At 35.3% G+C, this 13,441-nt stretch overlaps 1 protein-coding gene across 1 annotated transcript; it reads right to left on the bottom strand.

Moving 5' to 3' along the window:
• Positions 1–10,756: 10,756 nt before the first annotated feature.
• On the bottom strand, positions 10,757–12,683 carry LOC145002154 (putative cytochrome c oxidase subunit 6b-like). Its single transcript, XM_078961450.1, has 5 exons — positions 12,513–12,683; positions 11,602–11,874; positions 11,443–11,525; positions 11,281–11,362; positions 10,757–11,048 (listed from the first exon to the last, which is right to left on the bottom strand). The coding sequence occupies exons 1-5, from the start codon at positions 12,546–12,548 to the stop codon at positions 10,995–10,997; spliced, it is 528 nt and encodes a 175-aa protein (XP_078817576.1). The 5' UTR covers positions 12,549–12,683; the 3' UTR covers positions 10,757–10,994.
• Between the last annotated feature and the right edge of the window lie 758 nt (positions 12,684–13,441).

Here is a 13,441-nt window from a genome sequence, read left to right as displayed (position 1 = left end):
GGATATTAAATGTTCGGTTTTGGAAGCGAAGGAAAGTAGGAAAAGCCATCGGTAGAATTCATTCAGTTTCACCTAAACTAGGTGAAGCATATTTCTTAAGGATTCTTTTAAATAAAGTAAAAGGACCAACATCATTTGATGAAATTCGCACGGTAAATGGAGAAACACATTCTTCTTTTAGAGATGTCTGTTATGCACTCGGGCTATTAGATGATGACAAGGAATACATTGATGCAATTAAAGAAGCAAGTCATTCTGGATCTGGTTTTTATCTACGCTTTTTATTTGCTACATTGTTGATGTGTAATAGTATGTCTAAACCAGAGATCGTTTGGGAAAATACATGAGAATATTTGGCAGATGGAATTCTATATAGCCAACGACGAAGATTTAAGTCAGCAGGTATTACATTTTTTCTTATTTTTTAAAATTAATTTATTTTTATTTTTCAACACCCATTAAATAATTAGTAATGAAATTATTAAATATCAACCACGTATTTTATTAATTATTTAATATTTTCGTGCAGAATTGTCTCTCGGAGTAGATGAACTTAAGAACTTAACTTTGTTCGAAATACAACAAATTTTACTTCGAAACAACTCTACTCTCAAAAACTTCAAAAACATGCTATACCCAGATGTTGAATCCGTTTCTTCTTCAAACAATCGACTTATCACCGAGGAACTAGATTACGACATTCCCGTGATAAAGAATGACTATGATCGTATGTTTCTTGCATTAACAAATGAGCAACGGAACATTTTCCTAAACATCAAGAGTGTTATTCAACAAAATAAAGGAGGTGTCTTCTTTGTTTACGGGTATGGTGGAACGGGTAAAACTTTTTTATGGAAAACAATATCTGCAGCAATTAGATCTGAAGGAAATATTGTATTAAATGTTGCTTCAAGTAGTATTGCTTCCTTATTATTGCCCGGTGGTAGAATAGCACACTCTCGATTTATAATTCCATTTGAGCTTACAGAGGATTCTTTTTGTAACATAAATCCAGACGGTGAGTTGGCAAGCTTAATAAGGAAAACCTCTTTGATAATTTGGGATGAAGCACCTATGGTCCATAAGCATGCATTTGAAGCTTTAGATCGAACTTTGAAGGATTTATTAAGGTGCGTAAATTCAACCATCTCAAATATTCCATTTGGAGGGAAAGTTATTGTCTTTGGAGGAGATTTTAGACAAATTCTACCTGTTGTGCCGGGTGGCAGTAGACAGAACATTGTAAATGCTTCTTTGAGTTCTTCATATTTATGGGAACATTGCAAAGTCCATAGATTAACAAAAAACATGAGGCTAACTGTTGGAAGGGATCAATCAGATATAGGAAAAATAAGAGATTTTGCAAATTGGTTGTTGGATATAGGAGAAGGAAAACTTGGTGGTCCGAACGACGGTGAAACGATTATCGATATTCCGGATGATATTCTCATTAATGATTCACATGATCCTATAGGTTCCTTAATTGAGTTTGTATATCCTTCAATTTTAGAGTACTATAGCGATATAAATTATTTCCAAGAAAGAGCGATACTTGCTCCAAAAAATGAAGTTGTCCAGGAAATAAACGACCGTTTACTTAAGAAGTTTCCAGGAGATCAAGTTGAATATTTAAGTTCAGACTGCATATGTGAATCCGAATTTCTCCATGATCAATTTGATGCAAATCTATACTCTCCTGATGTATTAAATGGACTCAAAGTATCCGGTTTACCAAATCATAAATTAGTTTTAAAAATTGGTGTTCCAGTAATGTTACTGAGAAATATTGATCAGAAAAACGGCTTATGTAATGGCACAAGACTACAGGTGTTATCATTGGGCAAACGTGTTATTGAGGCACGTATAATAACTGGAACTAATATTGGAAATCGGACTTTTATTCCAAGAATGTCTTTAACTCCATCAGAAAAAAAGATTCCCTTCAAATTCACAAGAAGACAGTTTCCTTTGGCTGTATGTTTTGCAATGACTATTAACAAAAGTCAAGGACAATCGTTGTCAAAGGTTGGTCTGTTTCTGAAAGATCCAGTTTTTTCACATGGACAATTGTATGTTGCCTTATCTAGAGTTCAGAGTAGAGAAGGATTAAAATTATTAATTTTAGATAAAGATGGCAAACTCACAAATAAAACTTCCAATGTTGTTTATAAGGAAGTTTTTCGAAATTTGTAGCCAACTTTTTTGTAACGTCGTTTTATTCAATTTTAGGAAATCACACTTAATCCATCATATTACTGTATTTTTTTATAATTACGTATTGTTGTATTTTATGTTAATTTCATTACACACATTGGTATTGTATCATCTGCATATGTCCAATTAGAATGATGAATAAAAAAAATAGTTTTCAAAAATCTTCATTCCTAATTAAATACTTCCCATTTAGTTAGTAATTAAATAATTACCAATAAAAAAATTATTTAAATATTCAATATTACAATTTATAAGTTATCAGAATTATTGATATAATATTTTATTAAATAATTAATTTTTAAATTCAATTCAAAAACAGCACCCGTAGGTTCCACGGGTTTTAACCTAGTATATATATATATATATATATATATATATATATATATATATATATATATATATATATATATATATATATATATATATATATATATATATATATATATAGGGAAAGGATCAAATGAGAACAGCTAAAAGGTTGAGAACGCGAGAACAATTGTGGACCAATTATTTTATAAGGGCATTAGAGGTATTTTACAATTTAATTAAATATGGATAAATGGAAAGTAATTAATCAATTCCGAAAATCATGGAAATTTTTCCCCAATTATTAAAAATACTTAAAATCTTCCTTTTATTTAATAAATTAATAAAAATATCATTTAACATGAATTAAAAAAAAAAAATTGTTTTATATTTTTATTTTTACTAACAACATTTGATAATGAATAATTTATCGGTTTACCTCATTTATTTAAAAAAAAATTTCATAAATAATGATTTATACATTACATTTAAAAATGAATAAAATTGTAAATTACAAATGAATTAACTCAAACCCGAAAAAAAGATTATAAAATCAACTAAAATGATACTCATATATAAATAAATAAAACACATATCGACTCATATAATAATATAATTATATTAGTAAATGAATAAGTTACAATATATATATATATATATATATATATATATATATATATATATATATATATATATATATATATATATGACACCAAAACTAGAACTACAATTACAATCATAAATGAATAAATCACATTTTTTTTCTCCTTCCAAAAGAGGTACTGGTGTCGGTGTTTAATTTGGTAAATCTCCCACCTCCACTATATGCATGGTTATTCATTGTATCTGCAAAAATGTTAATGAAACAATTATGTATAATTATATAGTCATTCACACATAAATACACTGATATTCACAAATGAATACCCTGTTTTTCATAAAAAAAATATAGTCATTCAAACATAAATTCACACATAAATATACTCATTGTGGTTGCTTGCCTTGCTCCTTTCGGACCCGCCTCACGAAGTATTCATTGATAATTAACTGTAAAATGAGACATCTAACATTATGTTTGTAACGACTCGTTTCCGGTATGTTAATTAATTGTTAATGGTCTAAGTCTTCAAGAGGGACTCGGCGAGTTCTAGCCTGACTCGCCGAGTTGGGTCGCGCATTTTGTGCACGCGGGAGCCGGCGACTCGGCGAGTCCATATCCCGGACTCGGCGAGTCCGTCCGTCTGGGTGAAACCCTAAATCCCCGGGTTTGCTCACTATTTAAACCCCATTATAGCCTCATTCTCGCCACTTTCACCCTGAGAGCTCTGTGAGAAACCCTAACCCTTCCATTTGAGAGCTTATAAGTGATTTAGTTCCATTTTGTGAAGGTGTGAAGAAAGAGAAGAAGAAGGAAGCAAGGAAACGAGTTGTAGTGCAAAGATCCAAGGTCAAATCTGAGCTTATTGAGGTATTTTCGGAGTTCCCTTCTGGTTACATGCTTAAACTTCCATTAGAGCTCTTTTAAGGGCTATTTGATGTTGTTCCAAGCCTTATGTTTGCATGAATGTGTTAATAAGTCGAAATACCTTTGGATCTGAGTGTTGGGGTGTTGTAGAGCCCAGATCTACTGTCTTTTTGGAGCTACATTGCATATTAGCCATGGATCTACTCTTGTTGTGCATCTTTTAGTCTTATTTCCCTTATTCATGAGGTTGTGCACGTAAAGTTGGAAGCTTTACGTGGTAACACAGCTTATTGGACCTAGATCTATCATTTGCATGTGTTGGATTCAAGAGAAATCGAGTAAAAATATGTTGCATGGCGGCGACTCGGCGAGTCGGAAGAACGACTCGACGAGTCGGGTCGCGAGTCCTGAGTTCTTCAGTTTTATCAGTGTCGAGTGGACGAGGCGAGTTAGGGAGTGGACTCAGCGAGTTGAGAGTAGACTCAGTAATGGAGGGACTCGGCGAGTTTGTTCATACAACTCGGCGAGTCCAAGGCAATCTTCTTGGGGATCAAGAACAACTCGTCGAGTCTGTTCATCCGACTCGGCGAGTCGGATGAAGATCATCTGAGTTCTTGGATCCAGAGGGTACTCGTCGAGTCGATGCCACACTCGACGAGTACCAGCGTGTAAGGGTTGAGAGGAAAGTCTAGGACTCGGCGAGTTGGGTATCCCGACTCGGCGAGTCAGCCCTGAGTAAGTTGACTTTGACCAAGGGTAAAAGAGTCATTTTACCCCGAGTGTAGTGTTAGTGATTGATTGAATGTGTTTATGGATTTGTAGCCGAGGAGATTCAGGAGCAGCAGCCGTTAGCTTTCCGAGCCACACACTGATCCGCTAGCTTATGAGGTGAGTTTCCTTCCAGTAGGGACGGGTCTAAGGCCACAATGCCGGCCCGTTCAGTTAGTAGTAGTTCCGGACTTCGGTCCATGTAGTAGTTAGTATCTTTGATGCCTTCGTGGTTCAGACATAATTTATGCGCTATGTGTATGTGTTTATGTTCCGGGCTACGGCCCGATGTAGTATGCAGTATAATTGTTATGATATGCTATACTATGCTCAGTCAGTTCCGGACCTCGGTCCGATGCAGGGGACAAGGTCCCAGTCAGTGCCGGACTTCGGTCCGATGCAGTCAGTTCCGGACTTCGGTCCGATGCAGTCAGTTCCGGACTCTGGTCCGATGCAGTCAGTTCCGGACTCTGGTCCGATGCAGTTAGTTCCGGACTTTGGTCCGATGCAGGGGACAAGGTCCCAGTCAGTGCCGGACTTCGGTCCGATGCAGTTTCCGGGCCCCGGCCCGATACAGTGGGCAAGGCCCAATATGTGTTTATATGTTTTGTATGGTATGTGGTATTTTGGGGGAGCTCACTAAGCTTCGTGCTTACAGTTTCAGTTTTGGTTTCAGGTACTTCCGCAAGCAAAGGGAAGAGCTCGGGGTGACGGCATTGCACACACCACCGCCTCAGCTTTAGTCTGGGATTGATTTAGTTGTTGATTTGATGTAGTATGATACAGTTTCCGCACAGTACTTTATTATATTTTGGGACATATCACGCATGGTTTATTTATATGATACTCTGATTATAGTTTTGATTATATTAAAAACAAAAATTTTTGGGTCGTATTTTTGGTCGTTTCAATGTTCATATAAGATTACAACTACAAGCATTCAAGTTCCATTTTTCTGAATTCGGGCATTTCATCGAGCACCTTATGTGCATAACTTATCTTTTTCCCCTATTAGCCAATTTAAATGAGTAAAGTACCATACATGAGAAACATTTTCAAGCAAAAGAATTGTGAAGCTTTGGTGCATACAATAAAATAGACAACATTTAAAGATAGCGGTATGTTTTAATTAAAATAAATACAAGTTTGGTTGCCTGTTCAAATTCCAGATCAGGTGTTTAATTTTCCAGATCGTAAAGAGGAACATTGAGACCCACTTCGATGTCTCATGTTCGACTGATAATTAACAAAGGAACGGGAATGGAATTTTTCAAGGTGGCGATGGTCGACTACTCACAGTGACAGCCAACGCTGGTGATGACGGTTCAGCGAAGTGGCGCAGGGGGAGGTCAACGAGATCGAATGAAGAACGAAAGTCATCGTTGGGGTCTGCCACTGTTCGCCGCCAACATAACTCCATCACTGCTGCTTCCCCTCCTCCTTCTCGATCTCACTCTGAATCCTCATGTACTCTCTCATCTGTTTCACATTTTTAGATGCTCTGGTGGTGTATAGATGAGGGAGGCAACGAAGTGTACCCTAGGTATAGAGATAGATAGATAGATAGAGAGAGAGAGAGAGAGACGACAAATTAAAAGGAAAGATATCAGTGTGTGAGAAGTTATAGAAATTCAATAAACATTCAATTACTATTATACCCTTTTCACGATTTAAAGTTACACTTTAATATCAATAATTTTCAGAATTTACATAAATGGTCCGTCTGATAATAGCCTTAGATTTGAATATTTAGATGGTCTAGATCTGTTCTCGTGTTCTCAACCTTTTAGGTGTTCTCATTTGATCCTACTCATATATATATATATATATATATATATATATATATATATATATATATATATATATATATATATATATATACACAAACACACAACATATATAATTGTGATTAAAAAGGTCGTCGGGCAAATAATCTCACCCTAAGCCCACAACCAAACAAGGAACAAGAGTTAAGGCAAAAATACTAGTCCTAAGCCTGTTGAATCCTAATTATATATATATATATATATATATATATATATATATATATATATGTGTGTGTGTGTGTGTGTGTGTGTGTTTTGGAAATAAAAGCAGTTTTAGCCGTAGAAATGATTTGAAGTAGTTGAAGTCGTTAAAATATTTTGAAATCATGTGAATATTAACAGAAGATCCCTTGTGTTTTACTTGTATCCCTTCCCCCCCCCCCCCCTAAACATAGGGGTATGAACTCACCTAGAATGTATGTTCGTGTTTAGATGCGAAGTGGTAGCGATAATCCTCGGGTTAGAACCCGCGTGCGTAGTCGTGTCCTAATAATAATTATACACGATATCGTATTTAAATTAATCAGATATTAATTTAAATAATAGTTAAAGTGTTTAGACAACACTTAATTATGAAAAAAAAAATACTTACAAAAGCCTTAAGAAATATTTGAAGCAATTCTAGGCATTTTCGGTGTGCTTGGGTGTTTTCGGTGTAAACTTGTAGATTTGAAGATTGTTCTTGGTGTTCTTGGGGAAATTATGATGATCTGGGTAAAAATCCCTTGAAGATATGGAGGTTTTGTAGTTTCGGTTTTTGAAGAAAAGATGAAGACGATGGTGTGGTTTTCGGCCTTAGCAAGCTTCTTGAAGGGACCTTCAAACTTTGATGAGTTCTAGGGAGTATGATCAAGAGATTAAGGTTGTAAGAGGGGTGAATGGGTGTATACAGAAAGTATGTTTATAAAATCTTACCACTAGTATATAACTTGAAGTGATTTTTGGATGAAATCCTTCTTGAACCCCTTATGATTCTCGAAAATTTTGAGAGGAGGTGAGGGGTTGTTTTTGTGAGTTCTTGAGAGAAAATTCAAGTGAGTTGTGTGTGTGTGTGTGTGATCCTTGGCTGAAACAAGAAGAAGAGGGAAGAAGTGAGAGAGTGGTGACTTGCATGGAAGTCCACCATACAATAAAGAGGTGGCATGCTCACAAAATTTCCCTAATTCCATTTTTTTTATTTTTATTCTTTTCCTAATCCTTTCTTTTCTTCTTCTTTTTTCTTTTTCATTGGGCCGAGAATGGGCCTAGAGAGATGAAGAAAATGGTGTTGAGCCCAAACTCTTGGCTTGATCGAATTTCTATAAGCCCATTATTATTTTTCGGCCTATTAGGCTCATTAAAAGGTTCATGGCCCAATTAGCATTAAAGAATGGGTTTATGGTCCATTAAAGCTAATTAAATCAATTATGGCCCAATAAGGCCTATTAAGGTAAACCGATTCATTTTGGATCCATTATGGCCCAAAATATTAAGTTTCATGAAATTGGGTCCAATTAGAGCCCATTTAAGGGTCCTAAGCCCAAAATAGTCAAATTGGAAACTTATTGGTCCATTAGGCCCAATAAGGAAGTCATAGTCCACATTAGACTTAAACCGGAAATTTTAGGGTTTCCAATATTTCATTGACCAATTGAAGTGTTTATATAGGGTTTTTGATGAAATTTGTTGTCATTGAATAAACACTAAGCATGCTTTCAAAATTTTGGTAACAATTGTTATCATTGTTATAGTTACAAGGGTACATAATTTCCTAGTTGTGATAAATAGTTATTTTTGGTATTGGTACCTCGGGGAGCTAGAGGAGCAGCGATTCGGAGAGTTGTCGGATAGCAATCAGGAGGGTATCAGCAAAAGCTTCAACAGTGCAAGGTGAGTTTTCCTCCGGTAGGAACGGGTCTAAGGCACCAATGTCGGCCCTCTTAAATAGTAGAGTATGTCAGGGTGAGCCCGATGTCGTGGGTTAGCCTGATGCAATTTATATGTTTCCGGACTTCGGTCTGATGTCGAGGCGGTCCCGAGAAGTAGTTAATTATGGTTGATATCTTTGTGATTCATGTATGTTTATGTGTTATGTGTTATGTGTTTCAGACTCCGGTCCGATGTCGGGCAAGCCCGATGCAGTATATGTGATTATGTTATATGTTATGTGTTACGGGGTAAGCCTGATGTCGGGGCAAGTCCAATGTATGTTAGTCATTATGCCATGTATTATGTATTTCAGGGCAAGCTCGATGTATGCTAGTTTATGTTTTTATGTTGTTGTTCCGGGCTTCGGTCCGATGTCGGGGCAAACCCGATGCATATTATATGATTATGTTATGTGTTTATGATATATGTTATGCTGTGTATGTGCCAGGGTAAGCCCGATGCCGGGGTGAGCCCGATTCTCGATGTGGTCAGATGTCGGGGTGAGCCCGATGCCGGACAGGAATCCGATGTCGGGTAAGCCGATACCGGGATTCGCCCCGATGCAGTGGGAGTAGTCCCAGAGTTATGTTACTTGTGATATGTGCTTTGTATGGTATGTGGTAGTTTGGGGGAGCTCACTAAGCTTCATGCTTACAGTTTCAGTTTTGATTTCAGGTGCTTCAATTTTCAAAAAAGGAGCTCGGGAAGATTGCAATGCACACACCATTTGTTCAGCCTGGGATGTTTATACTATGATATATTTGACAGATGTTATGTTATTCTTGAGATACAACGTTATGATTTTTTATATATTGAAATACAATTATGGTTTTATTAATGAGTTAAAAACATAATTGTTGGCTTGTATTTTTGGGATGTTTCAAGTTGGTATCATAGCCTTGGTTTGAGGGATTCGGGCACACTTTCAGGTGTGTATGAACTCAAACTAAGGAATTGGTATATAAAGTATTCAAAAGGAAAATCAATATTTGTAAAAATGAATTTTGAGAAAAGAAAAGAGTTTTAGAAAAATACGTCATTAGGTGTTAGCCATTAGGTGAATACGTCAAGTCACATGTGCTCAGGGTTGAATAATCTCAGAGTGCTGGATTTGACCCTATTGCGCAGCTCTCGTATAAGTCTAACCATTGTAGGGACGAGTCCTTTACTCGAAGGATTATCTGAGCCTCGTCACAGGTGATGATATTCAGATAGTAACTAATTGGCATTACAAAGATATTTTCAATAGCTGAGGATTGGGTGCGGGTTGGAAGTTACCCTAGAGCAAGCCTAGGATGAGAGTAGTGCTGGGAGCAATAGTAGCAGTGAAAGAGACTTGGTGAAGTCGAGGCACAAAGTGAGAAATATATTATCATATTAAGTTATTTTCCTGACTTACCTGGAGTTGCTTGTCGTAATAACTAAATGTGTACAACATAAACAAGTTAAAGAGGTAAATGTTAACGAAAAAAAATTAATCAAATATGTATAAATCAAAATTTATATTACCCTTTAAAGTCATTATCCATTTAACAAAATATAAATTAAAAGATCAATGAAGAGTAATTTGGACATTGTAAATCGACCAGAAACCTAAATCATTACAAGTCATAGGTGAGTTAACAAAAAAGAGAGTTGGAGAACAAATATGAAATATGTAGTAAACCCGAAATCATAAGGACCATTAGCGTAATATATGATGAAAGATAGAGTAAACTATATGTTAGATCCTAGATGTTTGCTAAACATAACAACTTTTGTTCATAAGATTGATTAGTTTCATTTAACCTTGGTCCTTTATTTAAACATCGTTGCAACGTTTGTCCCTCATCCAACTTTAGTTACCTCAACTAGTTAACCCTTATCACACATGAGCTTAAAATTGTCAATTCCCTCTTATCCGTCTTCCCTACCTAATTCTTCTTTCTTTTTTTTTTTTAACTTGATCTTCTTCCTCCATGCTTCTACAAACACACACATAAATTGGACGAACCATTGAAGGCTTCCTTTTATAAAACGTTTCTCAAACTTTCAACTCATATTTCCTTAACTTCACAAAGACAAATGATATTGATACTATGATTAGTTTGGCACGAAACATAATTTTGCAACAAACCATTTCACAATGAACTCACAACAATATAAAACTATAACAACCAAAAGCTTAAGAGTTTAATGAAAAGCAATTGTTACACAAATCTTTGTGTGATTGATTGATGCAAAGAGTTAAAACTGTGAGCATATCATTCATGTTTTGATCATAAAAAGCAACAACAAATTGATTCAAATCTTTATTAAGCAAGTTTTTATATCATGTTTTGATCATGAGACGATCCTCTTCGATGATGATATTAGAATTACAAAAAAAGAGATGGGGTGAGTCTTTCTCTTAAGCCTTGAACATGTTCATAGACTCCAACCCAATTTTTAAAAAAAAAAAAAAACATGGAACCAAAGACAAAGCCGTTATTTAAGTTCCATTTCTCATTGTAGTAATGACTTGTGTTTTAGAGAGGACCCGGGAAGGTCCCATTCTCCCTTTGCTCATTCCATCTGTCTACCTGTAAACACCAAGTACAACACCAAGTTTTAAATTTCGACTAAAGAACTGTCTGATAGTTGCTGATTGAGTCAGACCCACCCTTGTCCTTCTAACGGTAGTATCAAACAGTCTGAATCTGACCGAGTCAGACCAACCGCTTACTTTACCGGACCCAAAAATAAACCCCATGTGGTTTATTTTGGTGAATAAAATTAATATAAAATTTATAAGTTAAAAATATTGAAGCATACCCATTCGCCAGGGCAAAGTGAGCGATAATATTTTGCAAACTTATCACATTCAGACGCATCTTCTCCTTTCGCAGCCACACACCTTATAAATCATAAATCATAAATCATAAATAAAAGTTAAAAAAAATAAATTCAAATTTCAATTAGAAGAATAATACTGACCTGTGGTACTCAACATATCGGGTAAAGCAATGTCTGCTTTGATTTGTAGTTGGAAAACGATAATCTCCAGGTGCTGTCTCCAGCTTTAAAAAAAAAAAAAAAGGAAAAAGAAATCAAATTGTTTGTTTAAAGAAATAGTATAAAATCAATGAAACTTACCTTAATCTCTGGGGTTTCGTTTTGGGTGTCTCCTTCTTCAACAGTTTCAGTGGTTTCTTCAGTTGGAGTGGGGTCGGTGACATCCTCGTCAGCAGTTGGAGGGGGCCCACTCACGTTTTCTTCTTCAGAATCAGAACTCGGGCTGCTGATATCTTCAGATGTAGGGGCATTTCCGTCAACTGTAGACTCAACAGGGGAAGCAACTGCAGCATTCTTCTCCTCAGGTTCACTCTCCACCTTCAGCTTCTCTTCTATATCCTTGAGCAGATAATCCTGCAACAAAAACCATTCGGATTTTATCCCATAATATCAATTAACTTAGCTTCCGATATGGAAATGCATCATCATCATATCACAATCGTAATGCTTTACTTAATTATATATAATCCAAATCTGACAAAAGGGAAACAGACTTCGCGGATAATCCGTACATCCTTCCTCAATCGGTGTCCTCAGAAAGTTGCAGAGGTAAAAGAAGTATGATTTCAGAAGCCTTCAAGTTAAGGAGATTATGACCTACTGAGGATCTCATTTCATAAGATAATGTACAAATATAGAACTCGATTCGTGAATAACCAAGTGGAGATTTAATTGATGTTAAATCGATACCTAAAACCGATAAATGCAGTAGTGAAAGTTGATAATTTTCTCAAAAGGAGATGAAATCTGATGTTAGATTACATTCGGAAACGACTAGTTCTTACTTTCAAATTAGGTCTTCGACATGTCAAAGCAAAATCAACAAAAGAACAAACTTCGATCCCAACTGGATTCGATTCATACAATATCGTAACTTTTACGCAAATACAGAACCATCAAGAAAACCTAAAAACATGTCAGATCAAGAAGTGGAAACGAAACATATGCTAGCTAAATTCTACAGAAAAAGGAGAATCTTATTGAGTGTATACCTCAGACAGAGAGTTGGCCTTATCGGATTCCGCCATGGATCGATGCGGCTGTAGAAGCTTCGGACAGGAGAGGCAAAGAGATTTGGGGTTTTAGGTTTTCAGATAAGCAGACGCTGGATGCTTCAATTGTTCATATGCAGTAGATCCAAGAGTCAAAATCGACGAAGTCAAAGAGGACGAATATTTTTTCCTTTTTTTTCTTCCTTCTTTTATGCAAATCCCAATTTCATTATTTTTACAGTATTGGGCCTAAATTTACATAGATTGTTTTGGGTCAATCCTCATAGCAATTCTGGGCCAAAAGCTTTATATTTTATTTGATTATAAAATATAAAAGGTAAAGATGTACAGAATTTTCATTTCATACAAAGAAAAATATAATTCATATGAATCTGGTTGTAAGCTCATATTCAAAGTCTTCATCGTATTTGTATCAGATTTATTAATTGTCTTTGTTTTTTTTTAAGTTATCTTAACTTATTCATCATTTCCATTTATTCTCATCATGATTCATGAAAATCACCATAGTAGTATGAGACTTTAATAAACCTTGTAATTATTAGTATCACACTCATCAAATGTTGTGAGGTGTTGTATGTGTTTCATTATATATAAATAATAATTTCAAATAAGATGTATATATCTATCGATTTGTGGTTTAAGTTTTGTTCTTTTTTATATGAAACCATTACCACTAAAAACAAATTATATGGTTGCAAGTTATGTGAAAATCATTTGTAGATCAATTGGCAAGCAAGATGTATTCTAATCAATGGCTTTACATTTTGTTTTTTTAAGTAATTCAATTTTAAAGTTACATTTTGGCCCTCATATTTATAAGTTAAATTCTTTTAGTAAATTAGTTTTCAAAATTTATGTCGCACCTCAAATTTATAAATTTGTATAATTCTATTTTTTGATGATTTAAT

Source organism: Lactuca saligna, chromosome 6 (assembly GCF_052625555.1).
Source record: "Lactuca saligna cultivar CGN05327 chromosome 6, ASM5262555v1, whole genome shotgun sequence".
In the NCBI taxonomy this organism is placed as follows: Eukaryota; Viridiplantae; Streptophyta; class Magnoliopsida; order Asterales; family Asteraceae; genus Lactuca; species Lactuca saligna.
This window is presented reverse-complemented; position numbering and strand designations above follow the sequence as displayed.